This window comes from Gigantopelta aegis, chromosome 12 (genome assembly GCF_016097555.1).
Source record: "Gigantopelta aegis isolate Gae_Host chromosome 12, Gae_host_genome, whole genome shotgun sequence".
NCBI lineage: Eukaryota > Metazoa > Mollusca > Gastropoda > Neomphalida > Peltospiridae > Gigantopelta > Gigantopelta aegis.
Window position 1 is genome coordinate 15,409,842 of NC_054710.1, and position 24,494 is coordinate 15,434,335.

General features: G+C 36.2%; 1 protein-coding gene across 1 annotated transcript in view; it reads left to right on the top strand.

The window, feature by feature from the left end:
- The window catches only part of LOC121386768, a 26,137-nt gene extending 2,622 nt beyond the window's left edge, over nt 1-23,515 (top strand). Inside the window, exons 2-5 of the mRNA XM_041517778.1 lie at nt 3,154-3,332; nt 5,019-5,120; nt 9,793-9,852; nt 22,862-23,515. Coding sequence (XP_041373712.1) covers nt 3,164-3,332; nt 5,019-5,120; nt 9,793-9,852; nt 22,862-23,445 — 915 coding nt within the window. The 5' untranslated portion in view covers nt 3,154-3,163 and the 3' untranslated portion in view covers nt 23,446-23,515. The remainder of the gene's footprint in view (nt 1-3,153; nt 3,333-5,018; nt 5,121-9,792; nt 9,853-22,861) is intronic.
- The last annotated feature ends 979 nt before the right edge of the window (nt 23,516-24,494 follow it).

Here is a 24,494-nt window from a genome sequence, read left to right on the forward strand (position 1 = left end):
CAGTGGCAGATCCAGCAGCAAATTAAGCAGGGGTCACAACGAGGCCGTGAAGCTGGTGATGGAGAAGAGGCTGGGGTGTGTGTGTGTGATAATTTTTAAATGGCAGGGACGGTTGCAAGATTCTTCAAGGTCATGGGTGCAACGCTTAGAGGGGGCATCTACAGTATTCAAAAGTAAATTGACATGTATTGGGGCGGGATTTAGCTCAGTCGGTTGAGTGCTCGCCTGAGGTGCTTGCATCGCAGGATCGAACCACCTTAGTGGATCTGTTCAGCTAGGTGTCGTTAAACAAAACAAATTTTTTAAAACTGTATAATAATCATGCATCCACAAAAGTATTAAGGTGAACATTGTAAACATGTCCCCCGCATTTCTTACACACCCGTTGGTGAGAACATCATGTGTTATTTTTGATAACACATAATTCACAACTAAGTTGTTTACACAATATGTCATTGTGTTAACAACTTCAACACATACGACTGGCTGCTCCTAGGTGATGACTAAGTCACCAATGCCATACATCCAATAAAAAATAACACGATGGAAATCGTTTACACTGTGACGTATAGTTAACTTGACAATCATGTGTCTGTGGCGCGTAAGTCAGCTGCAAGTGCAATGGCTGTAAATAACTTTTATTTAAAAAAGATGTTAAAATTTGCTTAAAATCTGTTTTTTGAGGATATGTAAGAAATAGAATAATACATTCGTGTCCGTTAGATACCATTTATCTCACAACTCGTTGTTTAAAAACATATTAAACTTGCGTTCGCTCGTTAGATAGATTTTAGAACAACTCTGTGTGAAATAATGGTATCGGCCACTCGTGTATTTATTCTCTATTTCTAATTGACTGCTTTTCGACTACATCTGCGAGAATCTGTTATTTGTTATTAAATATACAAAAAAGGAAGGAAATGGTTTATTTAATGACGCACTCAACACATTTTATTTATGGTTATATGGCGTTGGACATATGGTTAAGAACCACACACATATTGAGAGGAAACCTGCTGTCACTACTTCATGGGCTACTCTTTTCGATTAGCAGCAAGAGATCTTTTATATGCACCATCCCACAGACAGGGTAGTACATTCCACAGCCTTTGATATACCAGTCATGACGCACTTGCTGGAACGAGAAATAGCCGAATGAGTCCACCAGCAGGGATCGATCCCAGACCGACTGCGCATCGAGCAAGCAAGTGCTTTACCACATGACTCCCTCCTCACCCACCCCACCCACTGCCCAGAAATATACAAGAAATCAAAAGCTTAATTTTAAAGGAATTCCTAACTTAGGTGTTTGCTAAAAAAACAATTTCTGATACTCTATATAAATAAAGGTGAAAACATATGGCTTGTGCCCCCTCCCCATTAGATGCTGACACCCCCTCCAAATGTTTCCACGGTTGGCCCCGTTCCACGAAGCGATCTTAGCACTAAGATCACCTTAGTGCGTAAAGCAGCTATGCATCTAACGTGATTTTAGGGCTAAGATCGCTTCATGGAACGGGGCCCTGAAAACTTGGTATTCCAATTAATCCAGTTATTTACAGTTTAGATAATGCTAATTTAGCACAAAGGAAGTTATAATCCAGTTATTTACAGTTTAGAAAAATGTATATGCTAATTTAGCACAAAGGAAGTTATAATCCAGTTATTTACAGTTTAGATAATAATGTATATGCTAATTTAGCACAAAGGAAGTTATAATCCAGTTATTTACAGTTTAGATAATAATGTATATGCTAATTTAGCACAAAGGAAGTTATAATCCCGTTATTTACAGTTTAGATAATAATGTATATATGCTAATTTAGCACAATGGAAGTTTATAATCCCGTTATTAACAGTTTAGATAATAATGTATATGCTAATTTAGCACAAAGGAAGTTATAATCCAGTTATTTACAGTTTAGAAAAATGTATATGCTAATTTAGCACAAAGGAAGTTATAATCCAGTTATTTACAGTTTAGATAATAATGTATATGCTAATTTAGCACAAAGGAAGTTATAATCCAGTTATTTACAGTTTAGATAATAATGTATATGCTAATTTAGCACAAAGGAAGTTATAATCCCGTTATTTACAGTTTAGATAATAATGTATATATGCTAATTTAGCACAATGGAAGTTTATAATCCCGTTATTAACAGTTTAGATAATAATGTATATGCTAATTTAGTTTATAATCCAGTTATTTACAGTTTAGATAATAATGTATATGCTAATTTAGCACAAAGGAAGTTATAATCCCGTTATTTACAGTTTAGATAATAATGTATATATGCTAATTTAGCACAATGGAAGTTTATAATCCCGTTATTAACAGTTTAGATAATAATGTATATGCTAATTTAGCACAAAGGAAGTTTATAATCCCGTTATTTACAGTTTAGATAATAATGTATATGCTAATTTAGCACAAAGGAAGTTATAATCCCGTTATTTACAGTTTAGATAATAATGTATATGCTAATTTAGCACAAAGGAAGTTTATAATCCCGTTATTTACAGTTTAGATAATAATGTATATGCTAATTTAGCACAAAGGAAGTTATAATCCCGTTATTTACAGTTTAGATAATAATGTATATGCTAATTTAGCACAATGGAAGTTTATAATTCAGTTATTTACAGTTTAGATAATAATGTATATATGCTAATTTAGCACAAAGGAAGTTTATAATCCCGTTATTTACAGTTTAGATAATAATGTATATGCTAATTTAGCACAAAGGAAGTTATAATCCCGTTATATACAGTTTAGATAATAATGTATATGCTAATTTAGCACAAAGGAAGTTTATAATCCCGTTATTTACAGTTTAGATAATAATGTATATGCTAATTTAGCACAAAGGAAGTTATAATCCCGTTATTTACAGTTTAGATAATAATGTATATGCTAATTTAGCACAAAGGAAGTTTATAATCCCGTTATTTACAGTTTAGATAATAATGTATATATGCTAATTTAGCACAAAGGAAGTTATAATCAAATTGCTTTTGTTTGTTTTGTTATTGTTTTGTTGGGTTTTGGGGTAGTTTTGTGTTTGTGCGTGCATGTGTGTGTGCGTGCGTGTGTGCATGCACGTGTGTTCGTGTGTGTACCTTTTTTATGCCCTACATGTGTATATATAGTTTCAGAACGATGAACGGATCCGGGTGTTCAGTGTGTACAAATGCGGTTGACCGTCCTGTCACGTGCATTCCGTGTGGCCATGTTTTCTGCGAGTCTTGTGTTGACCAATCAGGGAGTTGTACTAAATGCGGAGCGAATATCACAAGTGTGAAGAGGATTTATTTCATTGAAAGGAACCGTATGTTCATGGCAGTTCCATAGCTCATCTAGGAAAAATATCCGCCGGTCCCCCCCCCCCCCCCCTTCCCTAACCCTAACCCTCAGCCTAACCCTCACCCTAACCCTCACCCTAACCCCTAAACCTAACCCTGACCCTAACTAAAAATAATAAAGGGGGGGGGGGGGGGGGGGGAGACCGGGCGGATATTATACCAATTTCATTCCAGCAGTGCATTGCAGCAGCTAGCCTCGTCGGACAATATCGATGTTTTATGAATCAGCGTTGAATTGTCATAGTTCATCAAGATATCAGGATACATAATGTATATCGCTAGCCAAGTATCGGGATACGTATCGTGTTGCTAGCCAAGTATCGGGATACGTATCGTGTTGCTAGCTAAGTATTGGGATACGTATCGTATCGCTAGCCAAGTTTATCGGGATACGTAACGTAAAGTATAGGGATATATATGTATCACTACCTACCAAAGTATCAGTCATATGCCTACGGGCTCCCATTTCTGTAGAGGGGGGGGGGGGGGAGGGGGGGAAGGCTGGTTTTTGCCTGAATTAAACAAAAATGCCCTAATCGGGATATCAACATTTATTCATATTTGCATTACTAACGAATCGCTATGCATTTTTACATTGTAGCCCCATAACTTTAAAAAAAAAAAAGAGAGAAAAAGCAAAGTCGCTTATTTTTAGTTAAACATGTTTTAGGGTGGGGTTTTGTAAATCATGAGCATTATACTGTGAAGTACATGATAACCCTTATTATGAACAATAAAGTTTTTAGTTTAAATCATTAAACAGAATCCAGGGAAATTGCCAATTTATTATTAAATATTGGATAAGTAGATTTTTAGATGGACTTGAACACAGGTACCCCCAAACAGAAACTCCTAATACATATACAATAGTTACATATATAAAGAGTATTATATAACGTAAGTATAACATATCCGGTGTTATTGTTTGGGAATATCTATAGACTTGGACAATGAATGAATGAATGTTTGTTTAATGACACCCCAGCACAAAAATACATATCGGCTATTGGCCGGGTGGACTTGGACAATTGATAAATTCTACTTTTTTCTATCACTGATTAATAATGTTTGGGTAAAGTTAAAACCTGATAAAAAAAAGTGATATCCAGAAATATTTAAAACTATGACATTTAATATGTAACAGAATGAAGTGTCTCATATGTGGCATTACATGTATGGAGCAAATAAATAAATAAAATAATAATAATAATAATAATCCCTACCTACCTACCTACCCACATTTGAAACTACTGGTCTGAAATGGACAAAACAAAATAGTTTTAAGGATGGCCTTAAAGGAGGGGTAAATATTGTATAAAAAAGCCCTCAAATCTAACAACCACCACCCAAAAAACGACCTCTTCTACATACAGTAACTTGTTTGGTACAATTCCAGAAACAACAATAGTAATTTGTTTTAATTATTATTAAATTTTGTTAGGCCTAAATCACTAATATCGTAATAAATTATGGGTCATAGTTTGGTTGATATATTGTATATAGTGTTTTGAAACACAAATGTTAACATGGTCGCCTGTGGGATTTTATTTAGCATAGTACAATCATTAGCATTTCTTTGACATGTTAAGATCATGAGCGGATCATGAGCTGAGGATTCAGAAGACGATTTCTTTCTTTTTTTATTTTACCAGTTTATCAAGATGGTGAACAACGTGGTCTTGGAGACGTCATCCAGGCGAGAATAGTGTGGGTCAGAGAAAAAACTGCCAACATCAGACCAGATATTTGGGAAGGTAATTATGACGCATCTTGAACAATGTAGCAGGTTTCCTCTCTAATGTGCTCTAGTGGTGTTGTTAAACAAAACAAACTTTAACTTTTTATTAATCTGCATGGTGTTCATTTTTGTGGATTGTTTTATTGGTTTTGTGGTTAACATCATAGGTTAAAGTTTGTTTTGTTTAACAACACCACTAGAGCACATTGATTTATTAATCATCGGCTATTGGATATTAAACATTTGGTAATTCTGACATAATACTAATAAGGTTGGGTATTGCCATTACTTTTCATATTGTGATATATCGTGTTCAAAATGTGTTGTGTAAAATTACCATTGCCTGTATAATGATATGCTTATTGAATAAATTAAAGTTAAAAATAGAGCACGCTGATTTATAAATCATCGGCTATTGGATGTCAAACATTTTGGTAAGTCTGATATACAGTCTTGGAGAGGAAACCCGCATAATGTTTTCATTAGTAGAAGTGGTCTTTTATATGCACCATCACACAGAGGATAACACATACCACAGTCTTTGATATACATCAGGGATAGATCCTATAAATCACTCACTTTTATCTTTAATATCTGCTCAGTATCCCCTGCACGTGCACTAGATAGAGATCAATGGAATCGTCCACTATTTTGCCAAATCCCAATTCTATACTGCATTGTACAGAATTATGGCTCTGATTATGTACCTCACCGTGGTGCAGGGGTGTAACATTCTCCGAGAATGGCCAATACAGCACAAATCCCCTTGTTTTGAGTTAAAGTCAGTATCTATCTGTGATGTTTGTATTTTTGCACAGTTCTTTACACTGTGTTTTTCTTTAAATCTTAAATTTTTTATATTGATGTTGATCATCAGTTTATTTGTTTGCATTACCATAGTTTGACACCCAATAGCCGATGTATTTTTAGCGCTGGGGTGTCGTTAAACATTCATTCATTCATTCTGCCGGGTACTCAGTACATTTTTAATGTACATATGAAAACAAAATCAAACCCTGGTATATTTTTAAAAAAAGTACTCGAATTTTGTGCGGAACTAGGGTAGTCATAGAAGCTACCCGTTATCTCAGAAACAAGCAGCTTGACCCCCGATTTTTTCTGATTCACTTTAAGTGTGAGGGGTGGTAGTATTTATATCTGTGGTGTTTATATTGATTGATACGCTGCAGGTAGGGGTTTTAGCCACATGTGTTACTATTGTCGTCTATGGGATTTGATTTGGTAGTATACACCCTTATACCAATTCAATCACCTACACAGGGCCAGGATTTAGCTCAGTGGGTTGAGTGCTCACCTGAGGAGCTTGCGTCGCAGGATCGAACCACCTCGGTGTATCCATTCAACTGAGGGGTGAGACGTAGCCCAGTGGTAAAGCGCTCGCTTGATGCGCAGTCGGTTTGGGATCGATCCCCATCTGTGGGTCCACTGGGCTATTTCTCGCTCCAGACAGTGCACCACGACTGGTACATCAAAGGCCGTGGTATGTGCTATCCTGTCTATGGGATGGTGCATATAAAAGATCCCTTGCTGCTAATCAAAAAGAGTAGCTCATGAAGTGGCGACAGTGGGTTTCCTCCCTCAATATCTGTGTGGTCCTTAACCATATGTCCGATGCCATATAACCGTAAATAAAATGTGTTGAGTGTGTCATTAAATAACACATTTCCTTCCTTCCATTCAACTGATTGTTTTTTCTCATTCCAACCAGTGCACTACAATTGGTCAAAGGTCAAAGGCCATGGTATGTACATACCTTTCTGTGATAAAGTGCATATCTAAAATCCCTTGCTGTTAATGGAAAAATTTAATGAAAATTTCCTCTGGTAACTACGGGTCATAATTACCAAATGTTTGACATCCAATAGCCTATGATTAAATAATCAATGTGCCCTAGTAATGTCGTTAAATAAAAAAAAAAAAAAATTTCAATTACCTACACTGTTTGCACAATTATTGTTAAATATTTTTCCACGACAATAGATTATAGATTTTTTTTATTGACTACAGGGATGTGAGCTACGCGGAAAAGCAAAAATGTGCTTTTCCATTTCGTCTAAAAAACAACAACAACATGATGTTCAATACTGTTGACCACACAAGGTTCATTTGCATGTTTTTCACGGTTTCAAGTTTATGATGTGTGCCTTATATTATAAGTTATAACCAGTTTAGATTTGTTAGCATTGAATGCAATTTTTGGCAGTTCCAGGGGTTGCAGACAACAATTTTCCTTCAGGGGCCCTTGAGTGGCCCCTGGACCCCGGCCACAGTATGCTTTTTTGTTCCAACCCCTCTCACATCCCTGTGATTATCACATTAGTAGAAGAAGAAGTTTGTTTTGAACGGTATTGTGTGTGTAAAGTGTACATGCTGTTTAATCCCCTGGACCTATCTCATGGTCCATTCCTTGAAGTGGTGAGGTAGCTTGCATGTCTCAATGACTCGGAGAGCTATGCCATCTGGAGCATCAGCTCCTGGTAGGGTCACCCAAGCTGGACTGGTCAAAGGGTAGAGACTAGACTAATATGGACTGGGCAGACAGAGGACGTGAGTCCAGAAAGACAACTGTCTAGGAGAAGCAAACTCCAAAATAAAAACTGATCTGGAGAGGCTCAGAATCCTAGTAAGGAAACTCTCCTAGGAGAAGGAAAACTCCAAACTCAAACCAAGTCCATTGAAGTCAGAGTACAGAAGCTATGCATCAGCATTAGCGTGGAAACTGAAAGGAAATGTCTGTACATGCACCAAGCTCTATGATCATGATCATCCTCTGGACTATTTCACTGTTGGTAGCTAGAGCACTCACGTAATGTACCATAGCATCAAATCTTGGCACATCCATTGGTTTTTTCCCATCGCAACCTGTGCCCCATGACCACTATGTCAAAGGCTGTGGTATGTGGTGATCTGTCTTTGAGAATGTGCATATAAAAGATCCCGTGCTGCTAGTGGAAACATGTAGTAGATATGCTCTAAAGACTGTTTGACATACAATGTAGCTAATGATAAATACATCAGTGTTGGGTGTGCACCAATCTGATTAAAATTAGCTCTACTGGGTCTACCAGTAGATCTAACAGCATTGCGTGGACTCCCATGTCCAGGTGACATTTCATCTATAAATAACAAATTAAATATCGACCAATTACACTTCACCTTCTATAGCGTTATTCGAGAGCATACAAATTCTAAAAATATCGGGCGAGACTATTTATGCAATAGGCGAACTTGTTGGTCTATTTCAACATTGAAAAAACAAGGGGAAAAATGCAGTAATAAACTCTGGATTGTATACTAGTATAAACAGATTTTATGGCTATACCATCATGGGGTATTTTTCCGTCTTGAAACAAATTTTATATAAAATTTTATATTGCAATTAGTTTCCGGCATACTTCATAATTCGCCCGAATCATTTCGTATACCCTCGGCATAATCTGAATGTTTTCAAATTCTTTTCAAATGACTGACATGATTTTGCAAATAAGGTTTTGATTGGTCGAATGAAAGGTCAACTGGACATGAGCCCCAACGGGCTGCTGTTAGATCCACATGTAATAGTGGAGATAATTTTAATTAGATTGGGGTGTGCACTTGGTTAGGTGTTTTTTTAAAGGGACAGACCCTAGTTTTTAACCCATGAAAATGCACACACTAAGTTTAGTTAATCTGCAAAGCTGTAACACATTTGGATAAAGTTACAATTGAGTAAAACATGAGTCTCTGACTTTGAAATGGTGAAATATCCTCTAAAATAGACTAAAACTTGACTCCATAACTGTTACTTCTCAGACTCACGTGCGTTTTTAAAAATATGAGAAATCCTTTCTGTGATAATAAAAACACCAGGATCACCAAAAACACTTCGAATGTACGGAAATGGATAATCTAAACAATAAAATCTAAGTAAAGTATGATTTTAGTTATCAAAAACGGCTCTAATAGTAAAAGATATGCCTTAGTGTTTAAAAACTAGGGTATGTCCCTGTAAATGCCATTCAGGGAGTCATGTCAACAATTTGACTATGCATGCAATTTGTGAGGGGCCCGAATTTGTAGAAATCGGTTGGAAGACTGTAGTCCGTTGATATATTAACATAAGCGTATGAGACGGGTTGGATGGGAGGTGGGGGGAGAGAGGTGGGGGGAGGTAGGTGGGGGGGAGGGAGTTGGGGTGAGACAGCCCCAGTCCTGGAGAAAATCCTCAAATTAGGGCAAAACCAAAAGAGAAATTCTGGCAAAATGAGCTGGCCCGAACTTTTCATCATGTATTTTCATCATTCTACCGACAATATTAGTTGTATACCAGGCTGGCTGGTAGGTACTGGGTTTGGATCCCAGTCGAGGCATGGGATTTTTAATCCAGATAGCGACTCCAAACCCTGAGTGAGTGCTCCGCAAGGCTCAATGGGTAGGTGTAAACCACTTGCACCGACCAGTGATCCATAACTGGTTCAACAAAGGCCATGGTTTGTGCTATCCTGCCTGTGGGAAGAGCAAATAAAAGATCCCTTGCTGCTAATCGGAAAGAGTAGCCCATGTAGTGGCGACAGTGGGTTTCCTCTCAAACTCTGTGTGGGCAGACGCCGTAAATACACCATAAACCGTAAATACAATCTGTTGAGTGCGTCCTTAAATAAAACATTTCTTTCATTTTTTCTTTTCAGAACTGCAGTCGTTGAAAGCTTTGAGTGATCCGTATGTTAAGAGACTGAGACAGCTGTCAGGTAGTGTATGTTTACCTTTACATCTACTAGTGTCTAGAGTACATCAGGTAGTGTATGTTTACCTTTACATCTACTAGTGTCTAGAGTACATCAGGTAGTGTATGTTTTCCTTTACATCTACTAGTGTCTAGAGTACATCAGGTAGTGTATGTTTACCTTTACATCTACTAGTGTCTAGAGTACATCAGGTAGTGTATGTTTACCTTTACATCTACTAGTGTCTAGAGTACATCAGGTAGTGTATGTTTACCTTTACATCTGCTAGTGTCTAGAGTACATCAGGTAGTGTATGTTTACCTTTACATCTGCTAGTGTCTAGAGTACATAGGTAGTGTATGTTTACCTTTACATCTGCTAGTGTCTAGAGTACATCAGGTAGTGTATGTTTACCTTTACATCTACTAGTATCTAGAGTACATCAGGTAGTGTATGTTTACCTTTACATCTACTAGTATCTAGAGTACATCAGGTAGTGTATGTTTACCTTTACATCTACTAGTGTCTAGAGTACATCAGGTAGTGTATGTTTACCTCTACATCTACTAGTGTCTAGAGTACATCAGGTAGTGTATGTTTACCTCTACATCTACTAGTGTCTAGACTACATCAGGTAGTGTATGTTTACCTCTACATCTACTAGTGTCTAGAGTACATCGGGTAGTGTATGTTTACCTCTACATCTACTAGTGTCTAGAGTACATCGGGTAGTGTATGTTTACCTCTACATCTACTAGTGTCTAGAGTACATCAGGTAGTGTATGTTTACCTCTACATCTGTTAGTATCTAGAGTACATAGGTAGTGTATGTTTACCTCTACATCTGCTAGTATCTAGAGTACATAGGTAGTGTATGTTTACCTCTACATCTACTAGTATCTAGCGTACATCAGGTAGTGTATGTTTACCTTTACATCTGCTAGTATCTAGAGTACATAGGTAGTGTATGTTTACCTTTACATCTACTAGTATCTAGAGTACATCAGGTAGTGTATGTTTACCTTTACATCTGCTAGTATCTAGAGTACATAGGTAGTGTATGTTTTCCTTTATATCTACTAGTATCTAGAGTACATCAGGTAGTGTATGTTTACCTTTACATCTGCTAGTATCTAGAGTACATAGATAGTGTATGTTTTCCTTTACATCTGCTAGTATCTAGAGTACATAGGTAGTGTATGTTTTCCTTTATATCTACTAGTATCTAGAGTACATCAGGTAGTGTATGTTTTACCTTTACATCTACTAGTATCTAGAGTACATCAGGTAGTGTATGTTTTCCTTTACATCTACTAGTGTCTAGAGTACATCAGGTAGTCTATGTTTACCTTTACATCTACTAGTGTCTAGAGTACATCAGGTAGTATATGTTTACCTTTATATCTACTAGTATCTAGAGTACATCAGGTAGTGTATGTTTTCCTTTACATCTGCTAGTATCTAGAGTACATAAGTAGTGTATGTTTACCTTTATATCTACTAGTATCTAGAGTACATAGGTAGTGTATGTTTTCCTTTAGTCTCTAGAGTACATCAGGTAGTGTATGTTTTCCTTTACACCTGCTAGTGTCTAGAGTACATAGGTAGTGTATGTTTACCTTTATATCTATTAGTATCTAGAGTACATCAGGTAGTGTATGTTTACCTTTATATCTACTAGTATCTAGAGTACATAGGTAGGGTATGTTTTCCTTTACATCTACTAGTATCTAGAGTACATAGGTAGTGTATGTTTTCCTTTACATCTGCTAGTATCTAGAGTACATCAGGTAGTGTATGTTTACCTTTACATCTACTAGTATCTAGAGTACATCAGGTAGTGTATGTTTTACTTTATATCTACTAGTATCTAGAGTACATAGGTAGTGTTTGTTTTCCTTTAGTCTCTAGAGTACATCAGGTAGTGTATGTTTTCCTTTACATCTGCTAGTATCTAGAGTGCATCAGGTAGTGTATGTTTACCTTTACATCTACTAGTATCTAGAGTACATCAGGTAGTGTATGTTTTCCTTTATATCTACTAGTATCTAGAGTAAATAGGTAGTGTATTTTTTCCTTTAAATCTGCTAGTATCTAGAGTACATCAGGTAGTGTATGTTTTACTTTATATCTACTAGTATCTAGAGTACATAGGTAGTGTATGTTTTCCTTTAGTCTCTAGAGTACATCAGGTAGTGTATGTTTTCCTTTATATCTACTAGTATCTAGAGTACATAGGTAGTGCATGTTTTCCTTTATATCTATTAGTATCTAGAGTACATCAGGTAGTGTATGTTTTCCTTTATATCTACTAGTATCTAGAGTACATAGGTAGTGCATGTTTTCCTTTATATCTGCTAGTATCTAGAGTACATAGGTAGTGTATGTTTTCCTTTATATCTACTAGTATCTAGAGTACATCAGGTAGTGTATGTTTACCTTTACATCTACTAGTATCTAGAGTACATCAGGTAGTGTATGTTTACCTTTACATCTACTAGTATCTAGAGTACATCAGGTAGTGTATGTTTACCTTTACATCTACTAGTGTCTAGAGTACATCAGGTAGTGTATGTTTACCTTTACATCTACTAGTATCTAGAGTACATCAGGTAGTATATGTTTACCTTTACATCTACTAGTATCTAGAGTACATCAGGTAGTGTATGTTTTCCATTATATCTACTAGTATCTAGAGTACATCAGGTAGTATATGTTTACCTTTATATCTACTAGTATCTACAGTACATAGGTAGTGTATGTTTTCCTTTAGTCTCTAGAGTACATCAGGTAGTGTATGTTTTCCTTTATATCTACTAGTATCTAGAGTACATAGGTAGTGCATGTTTTCCTTTATATCTATTAGTATCTAGAGTACATCAGGTAGTGTATGTTTTCCTTTATATCTACTAGTATCTAGAGTACATAGGTAGTGCATGTTTTCCTTTATATCTATTAGTATCTAGAGTACATCAGGTAGTGTATGTTTTACTTTATATCTACTAGTATCTAGAGTACATAGGTAGTGTATGTTTTCCTTGAGTCTCTAGAGTACATCAGGTAGTGTATGTTTTCCTTTATATCTACTAGTATCTAGAGTACATCAGGTAGTGTATGTTTTCCTTTACATCTGCTAGTATCTAGAGTACATAGGTAGTGTATGTTTTCCTTTATATCTACTAGTATCTAGAGCACATAGGTAGTGTATGTTTTCCTTTGCATCTGCTATTATCTAGAGTACATAGGTAGTGTATGTTTTCCTTTATATCTACTAGTATCTAGAGCACATAGGTAGTATATGTTTTCCTTTACATCTGCTAGTATCTAGAGTACATAGGTAGTGTATGTTTTCCTTTATATCTACTAGTATCTAGAATACAGTAGGTATGGTAGTGTATGTTTTCCTTTATATCTACTAGTATCTAGAGTACATAGGTAGTGTATGTTTTTCTTTACATCTGCTAGTATCTAGAGTGCATAGGTAGTGTATGTTTTCCTTTACATCTGCTAGTATCTAGAGTACATCAGGTAGTGTATGTTTACCTTTACATCTGCTAGTATCTAGAGTACATCAGGTAGTGTATGTTTTACTTTATATCTACTAGTATCTAGAGTACATAGGTAGTGTTTGTTTTCCTTTAGTCTCTAGAGTACATCAGGTAGTGTATGTTTTCCTTTACATCTGCTAGTATCTAGAGTACATAGGTAGTGTATGTTTTCCTTTACATCTACTAGTGTCTAGAGTACATCAGGTAGTCTATGTTTACCTTTACATCTACTAGTGTCTAGAGTACATCAGGTAGTATATGTTTACCTTTATATCTACTAGTATCTAGAGTACATCAGGTAGTGTATGTTTTCCTTTACATCTGCTAGTATCTAGAGTACATAAGTAGTGTATGTTTACCTTTATATCTACTAGTATCTAGAGTACATAGGTAGTGTATGTTTTCCTTTAGTCTCTAGAGTACATCAGGTAGTGTATGTTTTCCTTTACACCTGCTAGTGTCTAGAGTACATAGGTAGTGTATGTTTACCTTTATATCTATTAGTATCTAGAGTACATCAGGTAGTGTATGTTTACCTTTATATCTACTAGTATCTAGAGTACATAGGTAGGGTATGTTTTCCTTTACATCTACTAGTATCTAGAGTACATAGGTAGTGTATGTTTTCCTTTACATCTGCTAGTATCTAGAGTACATCAGGTAGTGTATGTTTACCTTTACATCTACTAGTATCTAGAGTACATCAGGTAGTGTATGTTTTACTTTATATCTACTAGTATCTAGAGTACATAGGTAGTGTTTGTTTTCCTTTAGTCTCTAGAGTACATCAGGTAGTGTATGTTTTCCTTTACATCTGCTAGTATCTAGAGTACATCAGGTAGTGTATGTTTACCTTTACATCTACTAGTATCTAGAGTACATCAGGTAGTGTATGTTTTCCTTTATATCTACTAGTATCTAGAGTAAATAGGTAGTGTATTTTTTCCTTTAAATCTGCTAGTATCTAGAGTACATCAGGTAGTGTATGTTTTACTTTATATCTACTAGTATCTAGAGTACATAGGTAGTGTATGTTTTCCTTTAGTCTCTAGAGTACATCAGGTAGTGTATGTTTTCCTTTATATCTACTAGTATCTAGAGTACATAGGTAGTGCATGTTTTCCTTTATATCTATTAGTATCTAGAGTACATCAGGTAGTGTATGTTTTCCTTTATATCTACTAGTATCTAGAGTACATAGGTAGTGCATGTTTTCCTTTATATCTGCTAGTATCTAGAGTACATAGGTAGTGTATGTTTTCCTTTATATCTACTAGTATCCAGAGTACATCAGGTAGTGTATGTTTACCTTTACATCTACTAGTATCTAGAGTACATCAGGTAGTGTATGTTTACCTTTACATCTACTAGTATCTAGAGTACATCAGGTAGTGTATGTTTACCTTTACATCTACTAGTGTCTAGAGTACATCAGGTAGTGTATGTTTACCTTTACATCTACTAGTATCTAGAGTACATCAGGTAGTATATGTTTACCTTTACATCTACTAGTATCTAGAGTACATCAGGTAGTGTATGTTTTCCATTATATCTACTAGTATCTAGAGTACATCAGGTAGTATATGTTTACCTTTATATCTACTAGTATCTAGAGTACATAGGTAGTGTATGTTTTCCTTTAGTCTCTAGAGTACATCAGGTAGTGTATGTTTTCCTTTATATCTACTAGTATCTAGAGTACATAGGTAGTGCATGTTTTCCTTTATATCTATTAGTATCTAGAGTACATCAGGTAGTGTATGTTTTCCTTTATATCTACTAGTATCTAGAGTACATAGGTAGTGCATGTTTTCCTTTATATCTATTAGTATCTAGAGTACATCAGGTAGTGTATGTTTTACTTTATATCTACTAGTATCTAGAGTACATAGGTAGTGTATGTTTTCCTTGAGTCTCTAGAGTACATCAGGTAGTGTATGTTTTCCTTTATATCTACTAGTATCTAGAGTACATCAGGTAGTGTATGTTTTCCTTTACATCTGCTAGTATCTAGAGTACATAGGTAGTGTATGTTTTCCTTTATATCTACTAGTATCTAGAGCACATAGGTAGTGTATGTTTTCCTTTGCATCTGCTATTATCTAGAGTACATAGGTAGTGTATGTTTTCCTTTATATCTACTAGTATCTAGAGCACATAGGTAGTATATGTTTTCCTTTACATCTGCTAGTATCTAGAGTACATAGGTAGTGTATGTTTTCCTTTATATCTACTAGTATCTAGAATACAGTAGGTATGGTAGTGTATGTTTTCCTTTATATCTACTAGTATCTAGAGTACATAGGTAGTGTATGTTTTTCTTTACATCTGCTAGTATCTAGAGTGCATAGGTAGTGTATGTTTTCCTTTACATCTGCTAGTATCTAGAGTACATCAGGTAGTGTATGTTTACCTTTACATCTGCTAGTATCTAGAGTACATCAGGTAGTGTATGTTTTACTTTATATCTACTAGTATCTAGAGTACATAGGTAGTGTTTGTTTTCCTTTAGTCTCTAGAGTACATCAGGTAGTGTATGTTTTCCTTTACATCTGCTAGTATCTAGAGTACATAGGTAGTGTATGTTTTCCTTTATATCTACTAGTATCTAGAGTACATCAGGTAGTGTATGTTTACCTTTACATCTACTAGTATCTAGAGTACATCAGGTAGTGTATGTTTTCCTTCATATCTACTAGTATCTAGAGTAAATAGGTAGTGTATTTTTTCCTTTAAATCTGCTAGTATCTAGAGTACATCAGGTAGTGTATGTTTTACTTTATATCTACTAGTATCTCGAGTACATAGGTAGTGTATGTTTTCCTTTAGTCTCTAGAGTACATCAGGTAGTGTATGTTTTCCTTTATATCTACTAGTATCTAGAGTACATAGGTAGTGCATGTTTTCCTTTATATCTATTAGTATCTAGAGTACATCAGGTAGTGTATGTTTTCCTTTATATCTACTAGTATCTAGAGTACATAGGTAGTGCATGTTTTCCTTTATATCTGCTAGTATCTAGAGTACATAGGTAGTGTATGTTTTCCTTTATATCTACTAGTATCTAGAGTACATCAGGTAGTGTATGTTTACCTTTACATCTACTAGTATCTAGAGTACATCAGGTAGTGTATGTTTACCTTTACATCTACTAGTATCTAGAGTACATCAGGTAGTGTATGTTTACCTTTACATCTACTAGTATCTAGAGTACATCAGGTAGTATATGTTTACCTTTATATCTACTAGTATCTAGAGTACATAGGTAGTGTATGTTTTCCTTTAGTCTCTAGAGTACATCAGGTAGTGTATGTTTTCCTTTATATCTACTAGTATCTAGAGTACATAGGTTGTGCATGTTTTCCTTTATATCTATTAGTATCTAGAGTACATCAGGTAGTGTATGTTTTCCTTTATATCTACTAGTATCTAGAGTACATAGGTAGTGCATGTTTTCCTTTATATCTATTAGTATCTAGAGTACATCAGGTAGTGTATGTTTTACTTTATATCTACTAGTATCTAGAGTACATAGGTAGTGTATGTTTTCCTTGAGTCTCTAGAGTACATCAGGTAGTGTATGTTTTCCTTTATATCTACTAGTATCTAGAGTACATCAGGTAGTGTATGTTTTCCTTTACATCTGCTAGTATCTAGAGTACATAGGTAGTGTATGTTTTCCTTTATATCTACTAGTATCTAGAGCACATAGGTAGTGTATGTTTTCCTTTGCATCTGCTATTATCTAGAGTACATAGGTAGTGTATGTTTTCCTTTATATCTACTAGTATCTAGAGCACATAGGTAGTATATGTTTTCCTTTACATCTGCTAGTATCTAGAGTACATAGGTAGTGTATGTTTTCCTTTATATCTACTAGTATCTAGAATACAGTAGGTATGGTAGTGTATGTTTTCCTTTATATCTACTAGTATCTAGAGTACATAGGTAGTGTATGTTTTTCTTCACATCTGCTAGTATCTAGAGTACATAGGTAGTGTATGTTTTCCTTTACATCTGCTAGTATCTAGAGTACATCAGGTAGTGTATGTTTACCTTTACATCTGCTAGTGTCTAGAGTACATAGGTAGTGTATGTTTACCTTTACATCTGCTAGTGTCTAGAGTACATAGGTAGTATATGTTTACCTTTACATCTACTAGTGTATAGAGTACACCAGGTAGTGTATGTTTACCTTTACATCTACTAGTGTCTAGAGTACATCAGGTAGTGTATGTTTACCTTTACATCTACTAGTGTCTAGAGTACATCAGGTAGTGTATGTTTACCTTTACATCTACTAGTGTCTAGAGTACATCAGGTAGTGTATGTTTACCTTTACATCTACTAGTGTCTAGAGTACATCAGGTAGTGTATGTTTACCTTTCCATCTACTAGTGTCTAGAGTACATCAGGTAGTGTATGTTTTCCTTTACATCTGCTAGTATCTAGAGTACATAGGTAGTGTATGTTTTCCTTTACATCTGCTAGTATCTAGAGTACATCAGGTAGTGTATGTTTACCTTTACATCTACTAGTATCTAGAGTACATCAGGTAGTGTATGTTTACCTTTACATCTGCTAGTATCTAGAGTACATAGGTAGTGTATCTTTTCCTTTATATCTACTAGTATCTAGAGTACATCAGGTAGTGTATGTTTACCTTTACATCTGCTAGTATCTAGAGTACATAGGTAGTGTATGTTTTCCTTTACATCTGCTAGTATCTAGAGTACATAGGTAGTGCATGTTTTCCTTTATATCTGCTAGTATCTAGAGTACATAGGTAGTGTATGTTTTCCTTTATATCTGCTAGTATCTAGAGTACATAGTTAGTGTATGTTTTCCTTTACATCTACTAGAAGTAGAGTACATAGGTAGTGTATGTTTACCTCTAACTAGTAGTATATAGAGTATATCAGGTAGTGTATGTTTTCCTTTATATCTACTAGTATCTAGAGTAAATAGGTAGTGTATGTTTTCGTTTACATCTACTAGTATCTAGAGTACATCAGGTAGCGTATGTTTACCTTTACATCTACTAGTATTAGAGTACATCAGGTAGTGTATGTTTACCTTTACATCTACTAGTATTAGAGTACATCAGGTAATGTATGTTTTACTTTACATCTACTAGTATCTAGAGTACATCAGGTAGTGTATGTTTACCTTTACATCTACTAGTATTAGAGTACATCAGGTAGTGTACATTTTACTTTATATCTACTAGTATCTAGAGTAGCCTACATCAGGTAGTGTATGTTTACCTTTATATCTACTAGTATCTAGAGTACATCAGGTAGTGTATGTTTACCTTTACATCTACTAGTATTAGAGTACATCAGGTAGTGTAAGTTTTACTTTATATCTACTAGTATCTAGAGTAGCCTACATTAGGTAGTGTATGTTTACCTTTATATCTACTAGTATCTAGAGTACATCAGGTAGTGTATGTTTACCTTTACATCTACTAGTATTAGAGTACATCAGGTAGTGTAAGTTTTACTTTATATCTACTAGTATCTAGAGTAGCCTACATCAGGTAGTGTATGTTTACCTTTATATCTACTAGTTTCTAGAGTACATCAGGTAGTGTATGTTTACCTTTACATCTACTTGTATTAGAGTACATCAGGTAGTGTAAGTTTTACTTTATATCTACTAGTATCTAGAGTAGCCTACATCAGGTAGTGTATGTTTACCTTTATATCTACTAGTATCTAGAGTACATCAAGTAGTGTATGTTTACCTTTACATCTACTAGTATTAGAGTACATCAGGTAGTGTAAGTTTTACTTTATATCTACTAGTATCTAGAGTAGCCTACATCAGGTAGTGTATGTTTACCTTTACATCTACTAGTATCTAGAGTACATAGGTAGTGTATGTTTACCTTTATATCTCCTAGTATCTAGAGTACATCAGGTAGTGTATGTTTACCTTTATATCTCCTAGTATCTAGAGTACATCAGGTAGTGTATGTTTACCTTTACATCTACTAGTATCTAGAGTACATCAAGTAGTGATATGCTTTTTGAAATCTTTCTTTGATGATTACAGTAGGATGACCTCTGTAGTATTTAAATAACCCATTGGCTTGAAGTAACTTATTATATACTCAACGAAAAAAGTTCCTGTGCATCATTAAAATTTCAGTAGGTCATATTTTTAAACTTTAAAAATATTGTGATTTACATAGATGTACTATTGATCTGTTAAAAGTACGGTGATCCTCTTCTGCCTTCTGAACCTGAAGTACTGTCTACACAATGTTTGGTGCGCCGTCAGTGATGATGTAACAAAACAACGTACTGATGTACGGTCATGTACTTTGTTATCACCTAATCGGTTGCATTCAGTTCTTCCACTGATTGGCCTTAACTTAGAGATGCATTAGGATGTTAAACTTATCATTTCCAAATGATTCCATATGTGCACCCGCTTAATACTGACGATTTGCTGACGTGGCGTCACGTGTCGACTCCCTAAACATGGAAGATCCCTAGTGCCCCTAAAGTGTCGAGAACATCTCTGCAGATATTGCATAGTGTACACCATGAACACCAATGAATACCAAAATTACTAGCAACAGCGTTTATGCCGTTCTAACCTCAATCATACCCATCATTCGAAGGAGTCCATTTTCTGGGAGGCGTGGCATCACACTGACGACGATCAGATACCAACAAAAATATTTTTCTGAGTGATGAGAATCCATATAATAGTTTTAAAGTAAAGTAAAGTTTGTTTTATTTAACGACGCCGCTAGAGCACATTGATTTTTTATCTTATCATCGGTTATTGGACGTCAAACATATGGTCATTCTGACACTGTTTTTAGAGGAAACCCGCTGTCGCCACATAGGCTACTCTTTTTACGACAGGCAGCAAGGGATCTTTTATTTGCGCTTCCCACAGGCAGGATAGCACAAACCATGGCCTTTGTTGAACCAGTTATGGATCACTGGTCGGTGCAAGTGGTTTACACCTACCCATTGAGCCTTGCGGAGCACTCACTCAAGGTTTGGAGTCGGTATCTCGATTAAAAATCCCATGCCTCGACTGGGATCCGAACCCAGTACCTACCAGCCTGTAGACCGATGGCCTGCCAAGACGCCACCGAGGTCGGTCACAATAGTTTTAAAGTCCAATGATAAGAAAAATGAAGTCAAACAGGAGCACGTGACCAAGAATGCTAGTAGTGCAACGTGTGATCACAAAGTATGAATAGTTCGTGCAGTTGACAGGACACCGCTGGAATATTGACGGGAGTGATTACACGTTCAGTTACTGAAATTTTTATAACCAGATTTAAGTAAATTATATTCTATATGCAATCATTTGGTGCACAGGAACTTTTTCCTGTGAGTATATATATAAACCGCACCGTTATATAAACCGCCCTTTCAGACTCGAAAAAAAAAGGTAGCGGGTTATACTCTGCAAAATACAGTAGTACTAACTGATAACTGTGCAGGTGGTATAGTGCCACTTGTATAACAGCAGAGGTGGATCGGGGGGTGGGTGGGGGCAGGGGTCCAGGCCCCCCCTAAATTTATAATAACAGTTATAATTTTATTATAATTAATTTTCTTCTTTTTTTACAATCCCCCTCCAAACCTCCCAAAAGTTCCTTTGGCATTCCGCCTCAAGTCATTGGGGCCCCCTTAAATGGATTTTCTGGATCCGCCACTGAACAGCAACACAAGATGGTGCTCAGGCATGAGTGCTGTTAACTGAAACATTTCGTGGTCGACCTATGCTGATTTTTTATATGGTACTAATTGTTAATTGAGAACACTCCTTAAAGGAAGGGACAATTAAGGCATTTGGCCTGGTATGCATATTCAATGATATATAATGCACATTATTGCTTAATATCAACACGTATAATCGTATAGTTAATTAATAAAACGGTTAAATGTGATGGCTATTATATATAACGAGCGCAGCCATTTTGTACCATCTCCAGTGAGTACGCCCTCTGGCGAGCTGGTGGTTACGTAATACTTAACGCATAACGTCAGGAATGAGCCTTAGAACTAGAGAAACACAATCTACCTGGTTTTTGCAGGATGATAAATAGTCATACATTGCAATGTTCTGCAATAAGTATATCCAGCACTATATATATTATTTTTCAATACAAAATAAAATACCATTGTCAAAGTGGCTACACAACAAGTCAAAATAATTAACAATGTTTTGTCCATGCATTAACCTATGTACTGAAATGATATACGGAGTGTTTTCTTAGTTAATTGGTCTATGCTGTTAGTTGCTTCTACCTGTGATTCCTGATTGGCAGGTGTGTATTTGATTGGTAACCAGACGAGCCAATTAATTGACGCTGTCTAGACACAAAAATACATACCGGTATTGTGGAATATTACCTGTCGCCCCTAAAATGGTAATGGACATGGTTTATTACTGTAAATAGTTCTGTAAAACTATTAAGTACAATGTAGACTTTTCCATCTAAAACCACAGAACTGACCAATTACGTAGTCCCAAAGAAAAGAAAATTATCACTTGGGTATCGTGGGTTGTCGTTTTTGCTCCAACGTAGCATATCAATAGGCCTAATAGTGTACATTTTTCCTTTGGATTATTTAACAGAGAAAAATACTATAACCCCATTTTGTTCCATTAATGCAACTTGAAATATATTTAGTTAAATAGTTTATTATATTATTACGTCATTTATGCTGTTTTACAAGTCAGGTTGATCAAAGAGAAGCGCCTTGTCGAAAATTACTGATTTTGTTTACACTGTACATACAGGAGATGGTCAGGAGCTGACGTCACTTCGCCCCAAGCTATCCCACCGGACGTCACAAAAACAAAACAAAATGGCTGTCCCCAGTTAGCAGGAATAATCATGGTTTTTTATTAACTCTAAAATTACGCGTTTTTCATTTGCTAATGTGTCAGTATGTGTTGGTGATCTGGGTATGCATCTTTCCAACACATAAGGCTCTTGTTTGAGTTGACCCTACCTTTAAAATTAGAAAGAAAGAAAGAAATGTTTTATTTAACGATGCACTCAACACATTTTATTTACAGTTATATGGCGTCAGACATATGGTTAAGGACCACACAGATATTGAGAGAGAAAACCCGCCGTCGCCACTTCATGGGCTACTCTTTTTGATTAGCAGCAAGGGATCTTTTATATGCACCATCCCACAGACAGGGTAGTACATACCACAGCCTTTGATATACCAGTCGTGCACTGGCTGGAACGAGAAACTAGCTCAATGGGTCCACCGACGGGGATCGATCCCAGACTGACCGCGCATCAAGCGAGCGCTTTTACACACCATTGGGCTACGTCTCGCCCCCCCCCCCCCTTAAAATTAGAAGTCACCTCTCGACAGTGTTGTATTTCTCACAGAATATATTCTGACCTAGAAATTGTATTGAACTGCATGGAGCAATTAATGGTGGTGTGTAACCTTCACTTTAACTTTTTTTCGTTTCAGCCACGGCTCAAGCCCACTGGGTCCGGCTGAGCAGCTCGGTTCAGTTCTCTATCTTCTTCCTGATCGTGCTCATTCTTGGCCTCGTTCTTCAAGATGCAACCAACAAAGGCGGAGTCGTCCAGAGTTGTCTCCTCCCGTTGGTGGGGCTGCTGGCCGATATTGTCTATCAACTATCGAGTTGTCTTCTCTGCATGCTCGGCCAGTTGGTCGTGTGTGTTGGACGATGTTTACTGGAGGTAATCTGCATGCTAGGCGACGTTGTTGTCCATCTGCTGTCCACAATTTTCCTTATTTCGAAGGAATTCGATTCTGTTCCAAAGATGTGCGAAAGGGCCGTCTTCAAGCACATTTCACAGCCGATTAAATCGTTTGCAGTAGAGATTGCCACGGTGATCATCCGTCTGTTGTTTGTCTTGGTGCAGTGCTGCATAATGTTACACGCACCACCAAAAATTCTTGATACGTTTATTAAGTTTATTCCTTTGGCAGGGTCACTAAACCTAGCCGTAACCATAACTCTATGTATTTTAAGTATTTATCATTTTCATTTACAGTGGACTCTGTCTAAACCGGATTCTGTGTAATCCGGATCTCTGCGTAAACCGGTCCATTTCTAAAGCCCCGTTCAGCTACCGTTTATCTCTTAGGTATAAATCTCTGCCTAATCCGTATTCTGTCTACTCCGGACTCCGGATCAAAAATCAAGAACAAAAGAACCATTCAGGTATTAATTACCTCTGTCTACACCGGACTGGGATTTGACTGAACGATGGGCTGCTTAATTAGTTAAACAATGATCGTCAACTGCCAAGTAATCAGGACGCCGCAGCAAGATCAAATACAAAATGTAATCGCACTCGTGTGAAGTTTACTCTTATTGCGGTGAGTCGGATTAATATTAGTGTGTGTGTTGATACCTAACTGATTTCACTCTTATGAATTCGACGAGTTTTACTGTCAGCCTAACGCATGTCTAAATAGGTGCGACTCGCTCGTATATTTTGTGTTGTCTTATTTCATTTATAATGGCGGAGTGACCCAAAAAACGGCAACGTATCGAACTTTCGTTAGAAACTAAAGTCAAATTAATAAAAAAATTAGTCAAAACAGAAAGCTTTAGCACAATTTTTTTAATTTGTATGTACGAATAAATAATGTTTTAGGAAATAAAATGAAATTTAACCTAGTACAAATATTAGAATGACCAGGAACACGTTTAATATGCAGCCACTAATATTTTATGCAGAAAAATATATTTGATACGTAATTAATCATTAAAAAATCTCTGTTAGTCTATAACATCTTAAAAATTGCAGCAAACTTAGGAATGTCCCTTTAAGTATATTTTTTATGTCTGTGAAATAATCGATTGCAAGTCTGGGTCTGTGTTTCCCAACCATCCATGGGTTCAAATGTCATTGTTGATCGCGAGTTGTCGATCATTCAAGAACCATAACTCTGGATAAACTCTGTCTAAACCGGTCCTCTATGTAAACCGGACTATTTCGACGGTATGAAGTGAGTCCGGTTTAGGCAGAGTCCACTGTATATGTGACAGTGCCAGAGGAAAGTCGTACCGTTTGTTATAACTGCAGTGCTCAGATCTTTTGATGGGAATCATTAGAAAATAAAG